The 20338-nt window shown below is 48.6% G+C and overlaps 1 protein-coding gene and 1 long non-coding RNA gene across 4 annotated transcripts; both read right to left on the reverse strand.

Annotated features, from left to right (window-relative positions):
• Positions 1–2166: 2166 nt before the first annotated feature.
• On the reverse strand, positions 2167–4346 carry LOC136393345 (uncharacterized). Its single transcript, XR_010749078.1, has 3 exons — positions 4110–4346; positions 3415–3504; positions 2167–2289 (listed from the first exon to the last, which is right to left on the reverse strand). It is a non-coding gene; the product is annotated as an uncharacterized lncRNA (long non-coding RNA).
• A 7790-nt stretch (positions 4347–12136) lies between these two features.
• On the reverse strand, positions 12137–20338 carry CRYBA4 (crystallin beta A4). 3 transcript variants are annotated; one of them, XM_066365959.1, is made up of 6 exons: positions 20306–20338; positions 19666–19716; positions 18890–19008; positions 15698–15839; positions 14033–14175; positions 12137–12478 (listed from the first exon to the last, which is right to left on the reverse strand). In XM_066365959.1, exons 2-6 carry the CDS (start codon positions 19702–19704, stop codon positions 12331–12333), a joined length of 591 nt encoding a protein of 196 aa, XP_066222056.1. In that variant the 5' UTR covers positions 19705–19716; positions 20306–20338; the 3' UTR covers positions 12137–12330. The 3 variants fall into 3 exon arrangements, with proteins under 3 accessions (XP_066222056.1, XP_066222057.1, XP_066222058.1); XM_066365960.1 differs by lacking the exon at positions 20306–20338 and adding an exon at positions 20264–20294; XM_066365961.1 differs by lacking the exon at positions 20306–20338 and adding an exon at positions 20060–20167.

Consider the following 20338-nt stretch of genomic DNA (forward strand, 5'->3'; position numbering starts at 1 on the left):
CCCCCCCCCCCAAAAAAAAGGCAATACTCTTTTCTGTTTTAAAAATGGCCTGAGCTGCTTTTTCATGGAGGATTGGTTGCCATGGCAATGGGAGGAGGCACCATCATACTGAAGATCTACTTCAGAATAAAGTTGGCTTTTTTAAACTGGGACAGGTGGTTACCTCACCTACTCCCAGGAGAAACCACGACTTCAACAGTTTGCCAACTAGGTAGTCTTTGGCTCATGACACTGCCCAGCAGCCCAAGATGTCCAGGGGAACTCTGAACCCCAGTAACATGCCCAGGAGAGGGGACTCAGGTGTGTTTATCCCTAAAGCAGCCCCTGGAAAAATGCAGGTGGCCCAACAGGTCAGCGTTGCAACTCTGTCATTAGCCCCCTGGGGGCCACTGAGCTCTCATTTTTTGGTAGGTTTGTTTTTAGAAGTGAACTGCAGATAATATAAAACTAACTACCTTAAAGTGAACACTTCGATGGCATTTAGCTCGTTCGTATTGTGTCATCACCACCTCTATCTACTTCCAAAACATTTTCATCACCCCAAATTAATTCCCCACACTTGTTAAGCAGTCCCTCCCCATTCCACCCTCCCCCAGTCCCTGACAGCCACAAACCTACTTCCTGTCTCTGTGGGTGTACCTCTTCTGGTTATTTTACATACATGGAATCATACAGTATTTGTCCTTTCGGTGTTGGCTCATTGCACTCAGCAATGTTTTGGAGGGTTACCGATGCTGGAGCCGGTCTCAGCACTGCGTTCCTTTGTGTGGCTGGATAATAGTCCATCCTACGGATAGGGCGCAGTTTGTTTATCCATTCATCCACTGATGGATGGACATGCGGGTTGGTTCAACCTTTTGGCTGTTGAGAATTATGCATGTACAAGGATTCGTTTGAGCCTCTCTTTCCATTTTGGGGTATGTAACTCTTTGTGCTTTTTTTCTTTTCACACTCCTCCATGAGCCTAGTCAAGGGGTTCCAGAGGAGTGGTGGGATGGGCTTTTCACCTTGTTACCTAAACTACTTACATAGACACACACACACACAGAGACACACACACACACACCCCTAGTGCCACCTCTCTGCCTGGCCACATCTGCTGTAACCCCTGAGGCCTTCCTCAGGGAAAAGCCAGCTTTTGTCTGACCTCCAGCCGTGTTATTTATGGAGACGGTGCACCCTTCAGCCCATCAGGCGAGCTCCTCTCTGACCACTGTTTCCCGAGCAAGTTACCCCCAGATTAAAAACTTCATTTCAACTCCCCCAAGCAGCCATTTTTGCCAGGGATAAGGGTGGGGCTTCCTGAATTGAGGGGTGGTGTCTGTGCAGCCGAGGAGAATGCGTGTAGTATGGCCTGGAAAAATAATATTATATATGCCTTGCAACAATTCCTTGTAGCTACAAAATTCCCCTGTAACCACCTTCAGACATAAGGAACTTGACCCTTTGACCCTTACTTGTCACAAGTCCCAAGGGCTTTACCCACACACACCCTTGGGGACATGTGGATCACTGCTACCTAACCAATAAGGAAAGTGAGGCTTGGAGAGGGGAAGTAACTTACCCAAAGTCAGCCAGCTAGAAAGTGGTGAGGCTGAGATTCAAAACCAACATTGTAGATTCCAGAAGCTGCATTCAGGGCTCTAAAAGTCTGCCTACAGTCATGCTCACCCCTTCCTTCCCCTGGGAAAGATGCCCAGCCCCACAGCAGCTGGACAGTGTCCCTGCCACCTTGTTGAGGTCACTCTGGTGTCCATTCAATCGCCGTACCCTGGGCATGCCCAGCAGCAGTTCATCTCTGCCTCAGTCCAGCAGGGACATCGCTAGTTCAAGATCATGTCTTTGGATGAATTACCATCTAGTGTTCTCCAGAATCTTCTCTCTTTCCTACCCCCAGTGGTTGCCTTTATGTGTGGAGGACAGCAGGCCCCTAGATAAAGCATGAGCAGGAATATTAACCCAGATCGTCTCAGATGCAGACCCCGAGACAAGGATTCAAGTGCAAGTAGTTTATTTTGAAGGTGATCCCAGGAAGCATTGATAACGGAGTACGGTAGTGAGACTGGGAAGAGAAGAAAGTCAGAGTAGGTACTTTAGTGAGTACAGTATATTGGTTTGCTAGGGCTGCTATAAGAAAATACCATGGACTGCATGGTTTAACAGGAATTTATTTTCTCACAATCTGAAGGCTGGAAGTCCAAGATCATGGTGCCAGTAGTGTTGGTTTCTCCTGAGACCTCTCTCTTTATCTTGCAGATGGCCACTTCTCACTGTGTCCTCACAGGGTCCCTGTATGGGCACACCCCTGGTGTCTCTCTTCTTGTAAGGACCCCAGTTATATGAGGTTAGGGCCCACCCTATGACCTCATTCAATCTTAACGACTTCTGTAAAGCCCTATCTCCAAATATAGTCACAATGGGAGTTTGGGCTTCAACATATGAATTTCAGACAGACAGAGTTCAGTCCACAGCAATGAGTATATCATGTGGGCAACCAGGAAGCAGTCTGCTGAGATACTCTGGGAGATTCTGCAGGACACACCTGGGTTATCCCACCTGAGGTCAAGGAAGCCAGGGTATTTGCACACCAACTCTTATACATTATAGTTGAAGGATGCTCTTGGAACATCAACCCCTCACCACCTCCAAGCTGCCCTATAAGCAGAGCAAACACATGCCCTTCATGAGAAAAAAAAAAAAAGTCAGAGCCATAGAGATCTGCAGTGCAAAGCCGCTGGAGTGCCTGGGCACGGTGAGTGTCAAGGTGACATCCACTATAGGGCACACTGGATCACCCACTCTCTCATGCCCCTCCCACTGCCCAATCCCACCCCAGCAGAGCCCACCTTGACCTCAATAAATACAGGGTCTCCCCAGTATGAGAAGCTTCCCCCTAATATGTGCCAATCTGACCCATGATGCCAAGCCACACTGAACTAGTCAGAAAGTATAGCTCACTATGATCAATACCATAATAAAGAACATTCAGGAAGCTAAGGAGGAATAATATATATTAGTGACACAACCAATTTTCAAGGTCAAAAGAAGGCCTACCAAGTGCCAGGCACTGTACTAAGTACTGAGAATCAGAAAACATAAAAATAAGTATAATTCTTTTGATTACTACTTTTTTAGGCCCTTTTCAGTTTCAAGTGGCAGAAACAAGTCCAAGGCATAATGGTTTCAGGTACAGCTGCATCCAGGTGTTCAAACATCACTACACATCTGTCTTTCTCCAGCTGTCCACAGGAGTAGTGGGGAAGAGGCCATCAGGGACTGCCAGACTGGCTGACACCAGACTGTCTTGTTTCCTGTCTTTGCCTCTGGGGGTCTCAACCAGGGCCATGCCGCTAAGATGTGGACACAGGAGTCAGAGAGAGTTGAGTTTGAATCCCACCTCTGCCCTTTATTCACCATGTGACTTTGGGCAAGGAGCTTCACCCTGCTGGGCCTCAGTGTCCTCTTCTGTAAAATGGGGATAACGTAACCTTTTTTGTGGGGCTTCTGGAAAAATTAAGCGATCTGAATGTAGGAAACAGGTGACCCTGTCACGGGCTCAGTAAATTCTGGCTCATTCTGGCTCTCTCTCTCTCTCCATCTCTCTTTGTTGGAAGTGTCATTAGGGATTGTCCAAGACCTGGTGTTCTTATTCCCGGGAAGTTATTAAAATATATATAGGAAACTAAACAGACCCACCCCTGTCTGCTGAACATTTACGTAACAAGTCCCACTCACAGTTACACATGCTCTTTTTCATGTGGGCATCTGTGCTGTTGGTTGGACTAAATACAGGTCAATGTCAACTCCATACCACATTCACAAGCACTTTCTTTACCATCAAGCCTTTTCTCCATCCCCAGGACCTAAAAGCACACCCTCAACTTTGTGGGGTTCATGATCTATTTTCCTTTAAGAAAACATCCAGTGGGAATAGCAAGGAGGAATTGTTCCCCAACCTCTTCATTTACGGTGCCCAGAGCAAGGCTTGGAGACAAGGAGGCCATGCCGGAGGTCACAGGAGCCTCCCCTGCCTGCACTCTTTGTTCTGTGAGTGCCTGCCTCGCCCCCCCCCCCCCCCCCCCGCCAGCTTTGGCTCCAGCATGTATTACATGCTGTGTGACCGTGGCCTCCGTCCCTGCTGCTCCTTTGTCTCCGCTTTTGTATCCAGACAACAGAGAAGGGGGGCAGAGTGTGTGTCGCTCTCATCCATCCGGTCTCGTTATCCATCTGCATGCAGAACCCCTCCAGACGGCCCGCACCTGCTGCTGGTCTGCCCAGCAGCCACAGCAGGTGCAGTGGCCCTCCAGTCTCTCGCTGCTGCTGCTGCTGCTGCTGCTGCTGCCGCCGCCGCCAGGAGAAAAGCAGAGCAGACCAGGTGGCAGCCCCCAGCACAGCCGCTGGGCCCTTCTCCCCAGCCCTCCCGCCTCACTGCCTTTCCTGTAATTGCAGATGCTGCCAGGGCCAGACCGGGGGCAGGAAGGAATTGGGATGGGGAAAGAAGTCATGTAGCAGGCTCTACAAAGACCCCACACACTCACCTGATCGAGGTCATCCTCCCCTCTCTCTCCTTCACCCCCAGACCCAATCATGTACCCTCTTGAACATTTCACCAAGTCATCCTCACCCTGCTGATCATCACTGTAGCTTCTGCCTCCACCATCCCCTACTGGGACCTCCAGCTTCCACTCCAGGCCCTTCCAATCTGTCCCCCACCTAAGTCAGAAGAGCCTCAAAATGCAAAGCTGAATTTACCACTCCCCTGTCCACAGCCCATCAGAGATGTCCCACTGGTCTCAGGATGAAAAGCAAGCCCTTACCTTTACCTTCAAGGTCCTGCCCAGGAGGACCCCTGCGGACAGCTCCACATTCATCCCTCACCAAGCTCCTGCCCAGCCACACAACACCTGCCCAGCCCAGCCAAGCCCAGCCAAGCCTCATTGTCTTCAGGAAATATTATCTTGGGGCAAAAGTCAAGTTCATTACTTACACATAGTCCTTTATTGACCCATGACACTCTCTTTCAGAACTGATTCCTATTTGGGATTATATATTCATTTGCTTGTCTGTTGTAGACAAGCAACACACACACACACACACACACACACACACACACACTCCACCACCACCACCACCACCAATCTGTGAGATCCCTCATGGAAAAAAATCTGCTCTGTCTTCCCATTATGGCATCCTTAGGGCTTGGCACAGGGTCTAACTCACAGGAGGCCTTCAACGTATGTTTGTGAAAAGAATAACAAAATGTCATAGACTGCTGTTCTGAAAGGCCCCTCAGAAACCATTCTATAGATGAAGAAACAGAGATCCAGAGAAGGAAAGTGACTTACCCATGGTCTCTATTCCAATGTGGCCATGATGTAGGGGTCATCCTAGTACCCCTGAGGTGCCCCGATCCTTCTGCCTTCCAAAGGTCCCCAGTCCTTTAGAAGCCAATCAAATACTTCAAGCACCCACCCTGAAATGGCCACAGATATTTGGTCCCCTTTCAGGGACATGCCTGGCTCTTGTGAATGGGGGATTGCATCTTTGTCTCTTGCCCCAAACACCTGTTCCTGTCATCTTAGCGACCTCTACCTGTTCCCTCCCCATTCCTGTAGCCCGTGGCTCTCTCCCTAGACACAGATGCAGCCCTAACCCCACCCTCAGTACCCCCTTTCCTTAGCAGAAACAACACAAAGCTCTTGGGAAAGACGCTAAGGAAGTCTGAGCCAAATAATAATACTTAATTAACATTTACTCTGTTTCACATTCCAGGCTAAATGTTATAAATAGCTATCACAGCCCAATGGTGTCAGGTATAGATATCACCCTCGTTTGACAGATAAGGAAACTGAGGCTAAAGGGACACAGCTAGAAGGTGTCTGAACCAATTCAGTCCCAGGTCTATATTCAGATCCTGGACTCATGGAGCTCCCATCCCATCCTGGTCCCATTACACCTTTCCAGGCTTTCATTATCCCCCTGCTCCCCTGCCTGACCGGCAGCCCCTGGGTAGTCCTCCCTGCCTCGCGTGGCTCCATCTCACCCAGCCTTCCCACCCCCCGCAGGGCCATGCCGCAGCCATCCTACATTCATTGCAGAAGAACACTACATTCTTTATTTATGAGATGCATCTGGGTCCCCTGCAAGTCCGCCGGAAATGCTGCTGCGCCTGCAGTCAGGAGGCGGAGGGTTGTGGAGGCCAACAGTCCTCCATGAGGCGGGCGGGGGCTGGGCTCAGGGCGCCACGCTCCAGCAGGGGCATCCGGTCAGCCTGCAGCACACAGAGTGGGACTGGGTGCGGATAAAGTTGCCTCTTTTCAGGATCCCCTTTGCTTCCTTGCCTGCCATAAGTAAGCAACCAAGCGCCATGGGGGAGAGGGGGGATTGAGATGGAAAATAGAGTGGGAACTCATTAACTGAGCACCTCCTGAAACCCGCACAAAACCCTGCAAGGCAGGGAGTCACGTACCTACTTTACAGGAGGCTTGCAGAAAGTTGGCGAACTCTGAATGTATGGAGCAGGTGCGGGGGGGGGGGGGTCCTTCCTCCCCTTCCCCCACCAAAAGAAAGAATTTAATGTGGGTTGTAAAGATGACCTAAGCTTAGCCGGAAGACTAAATATAAAATAAGATAGAAAAATTGGGCCAGAGAAAGGAATATGAATCAGGAACTGAGTTCCAAACGCCTGCCACATAGTTCTATCCAGTTGCCAATTGGTTCTGAGCGTCCTGTGAAAAAAGGGAACGCAATTAGTTTCACAAGTTTCCTACAAGGAAGAAAGAAACTAGATGCACAGAGATATGGCTGTGGCAAAAAAATAAGAACAGAGAAGGAATCTCACATCTCTCATTTCGGAGAAACTGGCCCATTTATCCCTTTCTTCATCCGCCCTTCTCCCAGGGCCCCCGGGACAATTTTCTGACTGCACCTTGGAGGGTGTATTTTTTATTACCACCAGGTGGCAGTGCGGCGCAAGTCTCCGGAGGAGGTTTCTTAGAATGGGAGGCGACGTGTGCACCTGAGCAGCGGCCAGATAATGGGAGGGGCCAGGGTAGCAACGAGTTGGTGCAAAGCTTTTGAATGAACCTCTCAACAAAGAAATCAGCCTCATGTTCGGCAGAATCACCCATGGGGGGCTAGAAGGAAGAACCCTGAATAGAGATTCAGCAGTCTCGTATTCTCTGTGCCAACCTGAGCACATCAACTTGCCTCTCCCCACCTGTCTTCTCATCTGAGCAAGGTGGTGAATACATCTGTAGCAGGAAGAAAAAATTGAGACTGGGATGGAGAGTGATCATGCAGTCAAAAGATGAAAGACTAAGAGCTTCTGACCTGTGTAGAAGGGGAAAAAGGGGGCCACCTTTCTGGAAAGAAAAGCCACAGGGCCCCAAGTTGGGGAAAGGAGGGGAAGTGGTAAGCTCTTTGTGTCCTTGGTGGGCTTAGGGGAGTAGAATCAGGACTTTCTCAGATATAAATGACAGAAACCCATCTTAAATATCTTAAGCCAAAAAATAAAAAATAAGAAGTGGGGAGAGGGTGTTTTTGGTCTATGTGATAGAAAGCACACGAGCGTCAGTCCGCATGTTGGGAAGGGTAGACTGTTCTCTCCGTTCCGGCCTCTGCTTTCCCCTGCATTGGTTGTGATTCCAGACTGCGTTTGGTGGCAAGTTCCAAGCTTACACCCTATCACTTCACAAGTCCGGCACCTGGAGAGCTCTTTCCAAATGGTTCCAACCAAAATTCCAGCGGTGACTCTCATTGGCTTAAATTGGGTCATGTGCCTATCCCTGGCCCAGTCGTGGTGACGTTTATCATCCAGACCCGGGTCATATCCTCACCTCTCAAATCAGGGCAGGTCAACCCCTTCGGATGCATTGACTCAGAGAAGTGGGGACAGGGGTCCCTAAACTAAAACTGGGATTTCTCCCAGAAGATGCTTGCTGAAGACCCCTGGGTCTTCAAAAGGCAGACTGCCCCCTCTGGGAGGAAACTGTCAGGACCCCCAGGCCATCCTCCCTGGCATTTTGTCAAGAAAAGGTTCATGAGCACCTGGCAGGGAAAGGAAGGGCCTCCCCACCTGGGAGATATTTCTCTTCCGTTAATCTTGTAATTATGGCAACTGTAAACAGAGGCCCCAGGAAGTAGGGATGGGTGGAGATTCACCACCCACAGCTCAGGCTTGTGCAAGACTCGTCCCCATTCCTCCCCAACCCCCCCCCCGGCCAGGTGGGGGCCTCCCTTGTTCATTTAGCTGTTAGGCAGCAGCAAGGTGGGGGACATGGGCCTTCCCCCTGACAGCTGAAGGCTGGGGCATAATGGATGTGTGAGTGCCTGGCCCTGTACCCAACACACAGGAGACACTCAATGAACGCCGTTTCTCCTTTCTACAAGGGGCTGTGGCAATGAGCTGTGATTACAGGAGGAACCACCAGTGCTTTGGTCTTTGTTAGTAATCATAGGTGTTCCAAGCAGCTGTTCTCGAAGGATATGCAGGAAAAAACATCTCCCTCTTTCTCTCCCTCTCTCCCCACTCCTCTTTTTTCCCTTATTCCTTCCCTCCTTTCTTCCCTCCCTCTCATAAGCACACCCAAGTGTAAGATCTTCAACTTCACCCCCTCTACTCTGGTTCCTTTCCTTTTATGTGCCCGTGTCCACCTACGTCATTGTCACAGGGCTCTTGCTCCTGGGGCAGTGACTCGGTGAGGCAGCAGTGAGAGGAGCATGTGGATGGGAGAAAGAACGGGACAGACAGGCAGAGGCGACCAGAGAGGGAGGAAGAAGAAGAAAGAGAAGCCTCCCGTGATGTTACATCTTATTTTTCACAGCCCCTTTTCCATTTCCTTGACCCCTGAAACAGCCCCTCCTTAAAGAGGTGGAGAAACTGAGGCAGAGAAGCCCCCCCAAAAGTCACCCAATCCAAACAACTCAGGGTTCTGGATTCAGACCCAGGGTGCGCAGCTCCAAACTGTGGTCACCTTCTGTACCATCCTGTCCACCCCAAGTATGAGAGCTGGGGGATGAGGCTGGATGAGGCAACAATACGGACCATGTTTGCTGTGTGGTCCTGACCAGGCCCCTTCCCCTCTCTGGGCCGAGAGGACATTGGTTTGTGATTCTGAGCCCCCCTCCCCAGGACCAGTGCTGTTGGCTGAGTGTGGTGTTCTGGATGATGGGTGTTCTATGCTTACCACTTACTTCTGAACAAATACCATCAATAATTCAAGTTCCCTTTCCTTTATAACCTAGGAAAATTGGTCTCCTGGCAAGATATAAAAAATAATTTCACGCTCTCTTTCCTCCCTTCCCAAAATCGCCCCTGACAAATTGTTTCTTTATTGCCTGTCACTCCAGCCATCATCACACATCTGGGGTCTCATTTATTATGGTCACCGGCCTCACTCTTGGCTCTGACTGCAGCTGGTTTTGAACAGGGCTGCTACGAAATTCCAATGAGGTTTCTTCATTCATTCAGTCTTCCATTCAGAAAATATTGCTGACTTTGTTCTCAAGGATCCAAGGCTTTCCTATGGTAGATGAGATGATCCCTAGTTGTTCATACTAAAGTGTGAAGGGCTACTTTCTCAACTCTTTAAAAGGAGGACATAAGACTAGGAAAAATATTTTTTTTGTTTCTTAGAGAGAAATGGGACATGTGGGAAGGTTTTGAGCAGGGGAGTGACGAGATCCACCCCTTTTTTCTTTCTTTTTTTTCCGGAAAGATAGAGACTTCAATTTGTTGTTCTTATTTATGCATTTAGTGGTTGATTTTTGTATGTGCCCTGACCAGAGATCGAACCCACAACCTTGGCATATCAGGGTAACACTCCAACCAATTGAGCTACCCAGCCAGGGCCCACCTTACATTTATAACAGGACCACTCTGACTGCTGCATGAAGGATAGATTATTCATAGGCAAAGATAGAAGCAGGGGGACCGTGAGAGGGGGGAGGGGAGGGGGTGGCTTGGAGCAGTGTGGTAGCAACGAGCATGGTGATAGTGATTAGATCCTGGTACATTTTGAAGGTATGGCCAGCAGAATTTGCCAATAGATTGGATTGTGGGGTGTGAAAAAAGAGTTATAGATTATTCCTAAAGTTTGGCCTGAACAGCTGGAAAAGCATAATTTCAGTTTGGGTGGATTCTGTCCAAGCTGTGCACCAGTGGGGTGAGCAGTTAGATATTCAGGGATGGAGTTCAGAGGAGACACTCAAGATAAGATAAGGCCCAAGGAGAATCGGCCTCCCAGTCTCCGCCATCATCTGTCCCAGGCCCATTCTTACCTCTTGCAGCCCTACTGCCCCCACGCTCCCCACACCACAGCTTCTATCACAGGATATTGCAATCCACATAGACATGTCTGCCTTCCCCGTCCACCTGGGTCAGAGAAAGAACTGTGTGTCTTTCTTACCATTGCCCAGGGCCAGGTGCACAGTAAATGCCAGACAGACGATCATTTGAATGAATGGGATGATTCAATGAGGGGTTAAAAATTAAGTGCAAATGTTTCTAAGCACATCTTTCTCTTTCCTGAGCCAGATAATGTTATCTTCGCCAGCAGGCCATTCAGAGCCCCACTCCTTCCTGTTTCCACAAGACACATTTATGGTAGAGGAAGGTAGTGTGGAAAAAGAGCCAGGCAGCTTATGACTGTTAAAGATAATCTATATAACAGAGAACCAGGGGAGAGTCAGGAGCAGAGGGGAGAGAGAGAGAATGAGAATAAATATGATCTTTCCACTCAGACTGCAAGTGGAATGGGAATTTATTTCTTTGTTTCAAAGACTCTCTTTGGAGGGCAGAGGATATCCAGGGTCATGTTTGAGAGAGAGAAGGTTGGGAGTAGGGGGAGAAATAGGAGTTCTGCTAGGGGAGAGAATTGGCTCTCTTCATGCATGACTTTCAAAAACACAAGCTAGGAACAATTTACAGTGGTACCTTGAGATAGGAATTTAATTCGTTCTGTAACCGAGCTTGGAAGTCAGTCCACTCGTGTATCAAACTGCCGATACTGGACCCATGCACCAACGCGCCAATTAGTGGCAGCTTCCTGAATCACGACTCATATCTCGGAATTTTGCTCGGATCTCAAACAAAAATACAAACCGAGTCGCAGCTCGTATCTTTAAAAAAAAAATCGTATGTTGGTCTGTTCGTATCTCAAGGTACCACTGTATTTGAAAAACAGCAAAAATAAATATATGTGCATTGAATAACAGAGCATCAAATCCTTGAAGAAAAGAAATCAGAAAGAAAAGTGGAGCAAACTAAAGGGAACAGAAAAATTCAAATCATAGTGAGAGCTATTAACAGCCCTCTCTCAGTAATGGATAAAAAAAAAAAGAATTAGCAAAGATATAGAAGAAATCTCTAACCAACACTGTCAACTAACTTGACCTAATCAACATTTCCAAAACACTATGCCCAATAACTGCAGAATTCAAATAATTTTCAAGTCTATCAAAAATAACATGGAGACACAGACAACAAAGTGGTAACAGCCAGAGGGAAAGGGGACTGAGGGGTGGTGAAGGTCAGCAAAGCGGGGAAGATGGAGAAGAAAGAAACTTTACTTGGGGGGGGGGGGGTGTCACATGATGCAGATGGTGTCAGATTGAGTTGCACACCTGAATCTATCCCAATAAATTTAATTAAAATAAAACATTAAAAAATATTTTTTTAAATAGACCATGTTCTGGGCCATCAAATAAGTCTCAACTTGTTCCAGATTATTGAAATCTTGAGTTTGTCCTCTGATGTCAATGGACTGAAATAACAAATCAAAAACAATAAAATATTTAGAAAAATCCCAAGTATTTAGAGGAAAAAAAATCACAAGGGAAACGAAAATTTCAAACTGAATGCTAATGAAAACACACCAAATTATAATTGGTAGGAAGCAGCATTAGTCATTTGTAACTCTAAATGACCATATGGGGGAGGCAGGGGACTAAAGTTAGTGACTCAACAGTCTAGCCTTTAAAAGCTAGAAAAACAAAAATAAAGTAACCCCAGAGTAAACAGAAGGAAAAAAATATTAAAGAGCAAAATCCTGTGAAATAAAACAGAAAGGATTGGGGAAATTAACAAAGGTAAACATTGGATCTTTAAAAGAATTCATAAAATCGAAGCGCACAGTTAACACCAGACCCTTTGTTTATTACTTTATTACTTTTAGTTGTTGGTACTGCCTGTGCTCACTGACTCACGTGGGTCCTGGGTTCACTAGAGTTATGGGCGGGGGGTGGGGGCAGAGAAAAGAGCGCTAACAGCTCCCACAGCTCCTCTGTTCCCCACGAGCACGGGGTTCAATGCTGGCGCCGTCCTCCTGCTCACTGTTGGATCCTGCGGATACTCTGCACCTGGAAGGTCTGGGCATGAGTGCCCCACTCCCGGAAGTGCTTGTAGTCACCTGAGTGGTGGTCACACTCCAGCAGGTACTGAAAACCTCGGTAGCCCGGGAACTGCGAGCCAACCCAGCTGGGGAAAGGGAAGAGGCAGATTGTTACCCTAAAGAGGAGGCACGGGCATGGCGATCGAGACAGGGGCAGTCACATTCCAGCCATCCATTCTGGTCTTCCTTCAGTGCCCAGAATGTGTCTGGCTCTTTCCACCACTCTGCCTTTCCCCATGCTGTTCCCTCTGCTAAGGACACCATTCCAGCCATTCTTTGTCCGGCCAAGTTGTATTTATCCTTCAGGTCTCAGCTCAATCATCACTTCATCAGGGTGGTCTGAGCCCTTTCCCAAATTAGGCCACAGTCACTTAGGTAATTAACAGATTATTTGTAAAATCTCCCCCTCCTCAACATCCAGTAAGCTCCTGGGTACAGGGGGGGGGTGTGCCTCATTCACTGTTATCTCCAGTGCCTAACACAGTGCCTGGAACAGAGGAGGGGCTCAATGATGCTTGACGAATGAACTGGGAGTCTTCTTTCCCCGTCCATCCTTGCCCTGAGGCACTTCCAAGAAATGGACTATTGTTCTTTCAATTCATTAACCCCTATGCTGTCCAGGACTGGACAAAATTTGCCATCTCATTTTTCTGAGCTTCCATTTCCCTTTCTGTAAGAGAGGAGTAGACTCAAGGATCACAGGAGGTCCATCCTAGTCTCAAACAACATAATTCTCTGGTGACGTCTAAAAAAATGTTAAAAACAAAAACCCTACCTCACCTACCTCCTACCTTCACCCCTGCCTACTGGGAGCCAAAGGGCATGTCAGAAGGTGGCTCACCTGCCCTCCCTAACTGAGTATCTCCCCCCTCAGCCTTCACCTGCCATCTCCTATGTCAAAAGGGTGGAAAGGGTGAGTCAGCCCTGAGCTTGAAGCTGGAACTCAGTCACCTACCTGCTGTTGGACTTGGAGCAAGTTGCTTGAGCCACCTTTGGGTTAAGGCTGGCCATGCACTCTCTGCTGTTCCAGTGGTAGACCCTGTCACCCCTCCACCTCTCAGCCAGTGTGGGGAAATGCTCACTCTGGCAGTGAGCCTGTGACCAGGACTAGCCAATCAGAACACCCGATGACTGTGGGCATGGTGATTGGTTCAGAGTTGAACACATGACCAAAGTTGGGCCACTAAGAATCTTTCCTGGAAACTTTGGCTGAAATATAAGGATAAAGCTACCATTGTACCTTCACATGTTAAGAGCTGGCCTAAGAATATTGCCACTCTGAGGCGGGCAGAACAAGAGAGGGAGAAAGATCCCTGTTAAAGACCTGGATCTAGCTGTGCCTGAAGCTAATTACAGGGGCCAGTAATATCCTTTGGGATTAATATCAGTTTAATTTTGGTGTGCATTGCTTGCAATTCCAGAAATGCTGCCTGAAAGCTCCCTGTGCTTCAGTGTCTTCCTGGCCAGAACCCGCCACAAACACTCCACCCATCACAGCTTTGGTTAGGATATGAGCAGACCCCCAAACTCATATGGGCTCCAGAGCCTCAAAGTCCCCAGCACACAGTTCTCACGGAAAGTGTCCCCAACACTCCCAACATCCTCTCTTTCCCTGCCAGAGAGAGGTTAGATCCACTTACGCCCCTGATTGGACATGGAAGGAGCCCACTTCATTGCCACACCACCCCATGGCCTGGAGGGAGGGATAGTCGTCACTCAGCTCTCCTTTCCGGCCCAGGAAGTTCTCTTGCTCAAAGATGGTCAGCCTTGCGTCACGGTGGTTCTGCCAGCACAGGGAACAGGGTCAGACCATCAGGCGTTGGAATCCCAGGAGCCTCTGCTGTCCGCCCCTGCCCCGCCCTTGTCTTTCAAATCAGTCTTTCTTGCAAACCTTTGAAAGGGCAATAAGATGACAGACACCAGAAACCTTACAAGCGGTAGTCCATTTGACCTTCCAGAAATTTGCACAAAAATAATCATGGGACAAATGTGCCTTGTTGATGAAGGAAGGAAGGAAGGAAAAAACGAAGGGAGGGAGGGAGGGAAAGGAGGGAGAAAGGGTGGCAGGTAGGAAAGAAGAAAGAAATGGAAAGGAAAGAAAAAAGAAAAGAAAAAGTTCAACTTGACTATCCAACAACAGGGATGACATTGCACTGTGATTTAGAGAAGGATACAGAGATCTGGGTTCAAATCCTGCCCTCCACTTACCAGTTGACTGAGCTTAGACATGTCACACAACATTTCTGAGCCTGTTTCCAAATCTATAAAATGAAACTAGCCATATCTGCTTTTCAGAATTCTTTTTTGAGGACTAAATGAAACCCAAAGTTGTCGACTGTGTGAAAGCAGGGTTTGCGTCTGTCAGTGTCCACCCTGGGTCCCTGTATTGGCACAAGCCCTGGGCCATTTGTGGAATGAATGAATAAATGATCCCATTCACAAAACAGAATTCTAAGGAGCTGTGGAAAGTGATGTTATAAATTAGATTTAATCACCTGAGAGGATCACTGTGATATATTTGCCCAGTGACAGAAGCTGGTTTCCAAGCCTTTGGTTTCTTAGCATTTAATTTTTGGAACAAAATGATATGTGTGTATAGATATATAGATATAGACATAGATTTTGACATCTCTAGCACTGTAAACAGTGGACTTCTGTCTCAGAGGTGTGGGTATGAGTAATTTTTGTTTTCCTATTCTGCCATATCAGGGTTTTTCCTGAATTTTAGATGATAAATATGTGTGCCTTGTGTGATTTTAAATCAATAAAAGTTGTTTTAGAAGGAAAGAAAAATACACCTCTCAGAGCCTCAGTGTTTTTCATCCATAAGATGGGGATAATAATGCCCACCTCCACCCGTACTCCATAAACAGCAGCTAAAATATAAAATCAGGAACTTTGATCCTTAATCGGGAACAGGAAATAGAGCCCTTCCTCCCCACCTTGCCTGACCATCTGTGGCACCCTTGGCCATGAATCATAAAAAGGAGACACAAAGTGTTCGGGGGTCTGCTCATATCCTAACCAAAGCTGCGATGGGTGGAGTGTTTGTGGTGGGTTCTGGCCAGATGCTAAACATTCTTCTTCCCCACAACGTAAGTATGAGGACCGCATTTCAAGATGAAAAAAACAAACAAACAAAAAAAAAACGAGGCTCAGAGACAGGAGGGACTGCATGTCCCACAGCTTGAAGAACGGACATGAGCAGTTGAACTCTGGGACATCCAGTTCCCAAGAACCACCCGCCCCCCATCCCCGGAGGGGGTGCAGGCCTCCCTGAGAGGAGGTGGGGTAGCTAGACTCACAGCACAGGCCACCGGCCGGAAGGAGGTGAGCCTCTCGGCAGGGTAGGATGTATTGCCACTCCAGGCGTCCCAGCATGGGTACTCGCCCCGCTCCAGAACGTATTGCTGCCCTTGGAAGCCAGCGTGCTCAAAGCCCACCCACCTGTGGACAGAGAGTCGAGAGCGCAAGAGATTAAAAGACCCCTCACCCTGAGTTCTAGATCAATGGTTATCATGCAGGGGTGACTCTGCCCCCCAGGGAGGCAGTCAACAAAGCCCAGAGACATTTTTAGCTGTGATACTGGGAGGAGAGAGGAAGGTGTGTTTGCAAATGGCGTTGAGTGGATTGAGGCCAGAGATATTGCTTAACATCCTTCAAAGAACATGACAGCTCCCATCAAAATAAAGAATTATACAGCTCCAGGTGTCAATCATGTGGAGGTAGAGAAATCAAGTTTAGAGTTTCGCAGCCCACTGACTTGCTGTGTGTTCCATAGGAAAAGAGACTGCTCCATGCAGCTACCTGACAACCTTGTCTAGCCATGTAGGCAAGGCTCAGCCCCCAGCTAACCTGAGCCTTGATGGGATTCTATGTTATTCCTCTGAGAACGTGGGGAGCAGTCTTGTAAGCAACTGCCATAGGCCAAGTGTCGCCCATCTCCCTGTCCAGAGGAGGGCTTCCACGAGGCAGTGCCCATCTGCCTCTCTGGTTCCCATGAGACATGGGACTTTCTACCTTGCCACCCTGTAGGGTACAGCATAGACTATAGCGGAAGCATGGAGTGGCCCCCCAGCAGCAGGGTGCCCACCATTTTTGCTGTCATATGGCCCCTGTTGCTTTGGTGCCATTTTATGGAGCAAGGGACAGACACAGGAGGCTGACACCATGCTGACACTTGCTGTCTATGTTAAGTAACATATTGTCTGATTCTATCTGAGCTTGTTGTCTCCTTTCTGGCCCAATTGGTTGGCCTGATGGACATATTCCTGGACAGGTCATTGTTCCCATCTGAGCCCCAGTTCCCTGCCTGTATGATGCAGAAGCTAAAAGAGTGTTCACCTTAGTGTGAAATGCATAAATACCACCCAAGACGACCTTCAGCGGCCCTCAGTCACAGGCATAGCGTGAAATGACTCCGAACCATATGGAGACAACATTGGTCTCCTTTCAATCTACAGTGTGTCCGTAAAGTCATGGTGCACTTTTGACCGGTCACAGGAAAGCAACAAAAGGCGATAGAAATGTGAAATCTGCACCAAATAAAATGAAAACTCTCCTAGTTTCATACCTATTCAGTGCAGTTCAATGTGGGCTCATGCACAGATTTTTTAGGGTGCCTTAGGTAGCTATCCCATATAGCCTCTACAGACTAGTCACTGACTGATGGCCTACCAGAACAGGGTTTCTCCACCAAACTGCCAGTTTCCTTCAACTGCTTATCCCACTGAGTAATGTTATTCCTATGTGGTGGCGCTTCATTATAAAGTGCTGATATTCATGTTGCACTTTGGTCACGGATTTGAATTTAGTGAGCCACAGAACACACTGAACTTTCCTACCATCCACATCTCAACTGGCATGGCCGTGGGCTGCTCCACCGTATACATTGTGTTACATCATCATCTGCGCATGCACACATGCTGCCACATCATCCTACAGAAACTGGGAGGGTTTTCCTTTTATTTGGAGCAGATTTCACATTTCTATCGTCTTTTGTTGCTTTCCTGTGACCGGTCAAAAGTGCACCATGACTTTACGGACACACTATACTTTCCAACCTTCTAAAAACTTCTGACCAATAAAGTAGCCATTAGCCACATGTTGCCAATTAAATTTAAACTTCAAAAAAAAATTGGCCCTGCGGCCTAACGTGCGGAGGACCCGGGTTCGATTCCCGGCCAGGGCACATAGGAGAAGTGCCCATTTGCTTCTCCACCCCTCCGCCACGCTTTCCTCTCTGTCTCTCTCTTCTCCTCCCGCAGCCGAGGCTCCATTGGAGCAAAGATAGCCCGGGCGCTGGGGATGGCTCTGTGGCCTCTGCCTCAGGCGCTAGAGTGGCTCTGGTCGCAATATGGCGACGCCCAGGATGGGCAGAACATCGCCCCCTGGTGGGCAGAGCGTCGCCCCTGGTGGGCGTGCCGGGTGGATCCCGGTCGGGCGCATGCGGGAGTCTGTCTGACTGTCTCTCCCTGTTTCCAGCTTCAGAAAAATGGAAAAAAAAAAAAAAAAATTGGCCCTGGCCGGTTGGCTCAGTGGTAGAGCGTCGGCCTGGCGTGCAGGGGTCCCTGGTTCGATTCCCGGCCAGGGCACACAGGAGAAGCGCCCATCTGCTTCTCCACCCCTCCCCCTCTCCTTTCTCTCTGTCTCTCTCTTCCCCTCCCGCAGCGAGGCTCCATTGGAGCAAAGATGGCCCAGGCGCTGGGGATGGCTCCTTGACCTCTGCCCCAGGCGCTAGAGTGGCTCTGGTCGCCACAGAGCAACACCCCGGAGGGGCAGAGCATCGCCCCCTGGTGGGCAGAGCTTCGCCCCTGGTGGGCGTGCCGGGTGGATCCTGGTCGGGCGCATGCGGGAGTCTGTCTGTCTCTCCCCGTTTCCAGCTTCAGAAAAATACAAAAAAAAAAAAAAAAAATTAACATCAAGCCTTTAGTCACTCACATTAGCTACATTTCAAGCTCTCCGTGGTCATACATGGCTCCTGGTTCCAAAACCTACAGTGAAGATGTACAATATTTTTATCACTGCAGGAAGTTCTACTGAAGGATGCTGGTCTAAAATGTCTCAATATGGTATTGGTGTGTTCTTAACACCTTTGTACATCTCATGAAACTCTCTTTAGAAATATAAACAACATGTGCTCAGAGAGTCAGTCAAGCAACAATATTCAACTAAAGGTTAATAGCTTCTTTTTTTAAAACTATATTTTTATAGTTTTCTTCTGTTTGGGGCAAATGATGTTACTTTTCTATGTATGCCCAAGTGGGGCTTTTCAGTCCGGGCCCTGCATTCTCAAGGTCAGCGCCTGGAGTGTTGTCTCTTTCGGCGGGCAGGATCTGTGTGAATGGCGCCCCCTACCTTTGGGCAGTGCACATAACCTTACAAGGTCGTCCTGCACACTCCCCAGAGCTTCAGACCCACGGAGAAGTTCAGCCTGGGAAGATAAGGCTTAAAACATCTAAAAGTCCCATCCCCTCTCACCCCACCCCTGGACTCACGCTCCACTCAGCACTTTCAAAGATCGCACAGTCTCAAAGCCAAGTTCCAGCACGCTGGGGCACTCAGTGGTGAACTCATGCCTCCGGCCCTGGAAGCCCTCCTCGTCCCACACCACAATCTATGACAGAGAGAATAGGTGGAGACATACATCAGAGTCCTATGGGGGAAGAGGGAGGGGTTAGGAGTTCACCTCACGACTCAGGATGAGGCAGGACAGATAAAGTGGGATTGCAAACTCATATGCCTCCAGTGCCCAGACAGGTAAGGAGGGTGAGGGCTGGCAGGAACTGGAGTGCACAGGCCCGGCATAAATAGGTGGACTCTGCACAGCACCCCCTATTGTTGCTACATGGGAATGCAAGCCAACGTTCTGATTTCTGAAGACAATCACTAAATCTGGGCTTTTCTGTGGACCTTCCAAGTTTTTATAAGCAGATAACAGTTGTAAAGGTTTTTCTTTTCTATTTTGTTTTAAACAAAGAGTAGGTTAAAGAAATTGTGCCCAAAGACTGTGCAATCACCAGTTTGCTACCTCTGCCAGAGAGTGTAATGGTTAAATTGGGAGGCCAGGAGACCCAAGTTCAGTTCAAGGCCCTGTCTGGGACCTTGGCTAAGTCCCTTCTCCTCTTTGAACATCGATTCCATCCTCTGTAAAATGGGCCCTCACAATGGCCCCAGGTGTGAGGTGGGGGTTCAATGAAGGTCTGGGGGTGTCTCCTGGAGCTGAGTGTGACCTGTACCCCACTTTCCAGACACCACCCATGCCTCTTCCTACCTTCCAGTGTCCCGCTGTTTTGGTGCATTGCAAGGTCATATTGCTTCGTTCCTACACGAGAAGAGAACAGGAGAACCTTAGCCTCGACTGTGCTATCTTCCTTGGCACTGACATCTAAGCAAGACAGGGCTCCAGATGAAGTCCAGATGTGCCTGGGCTAGGGCACAGTGCAGCTCTGGCCAGCTCCTCTCCTTCCCAACACCATCTTCTTTGCTTTCTTCCTTTCACCATCTCAAAACTCACACGCCCTGGGTCTCATTGCCTCTGAACCCGATCTGTGCTGTTTTCTCTCCTCACTTTGGAAAATTTTCTATGGCTGCTGGGGTAGGGGTGAATGCATCACCCTGGCAAGTGCCAAGGTGCCCATCTGAAGAAAGCCTCCCAAAGACAGCACCTGAACCCAACAGGTGACTCGCATGGTGGAAATTGAAGCAACTCTTGTAGAATACAAGAGTAATTTTGTTTCTGAGCCACGGTAGCAGGTACTAGTCTTGATGTCTGGGCCGGGCCTAGGTGAAGATGAGGAAGACAGGCAGGATGACATAATGATGTCCCCAGGATTGGGGACCTGGGTTCCCCTTCCCCTCAGGATACTTACTCAGAGCTTAGATCCTATCCCTTCTCCAAGCCTGGGACTTACCGAGAAGGACCCACAGAATATGCCAGACCTGGG

Source organism: Saccopteryx leptura, chromosome 2, assembly GCF_036850995.1.
Source record: "Saccopteryx leptura isolate mSacLep1 chromosome 2, mSacLep1_pri_phased_curated, whole genome shotgun sequence".
NCBI classification, from domain to species: Eukaryota; Metazoa; Chordata; class Mammalia; order Chiroptera; family Emballonuridae; genus Saccopteryx; species Saccopteryx leptura.

Excerpts from the sequence above, each read along its gene's own strand:
- CRYBA4 (XM_066365961.1), bottom strand. The coding sequence starts at position 20,083 with ATGCGAGTCACCTGTTGGGTTCAG. Across the intron at positions 15,840-18,889 it reads TTGAAAGTGCTGAGTGGAGC|GTGGGTGGGCTTTGAGCACG; the intron begins GTGAGTCCAGGG and ends CTCTGTCCACAG. Across the intron at positions 12,479-14,032 it reads TTCCATGTCCAATCAGGGGC|CTGGGTTGGCTCGCAGTTCC; the intron begins GTAAGTGGATCT and ends CCCTTTCCCCAG.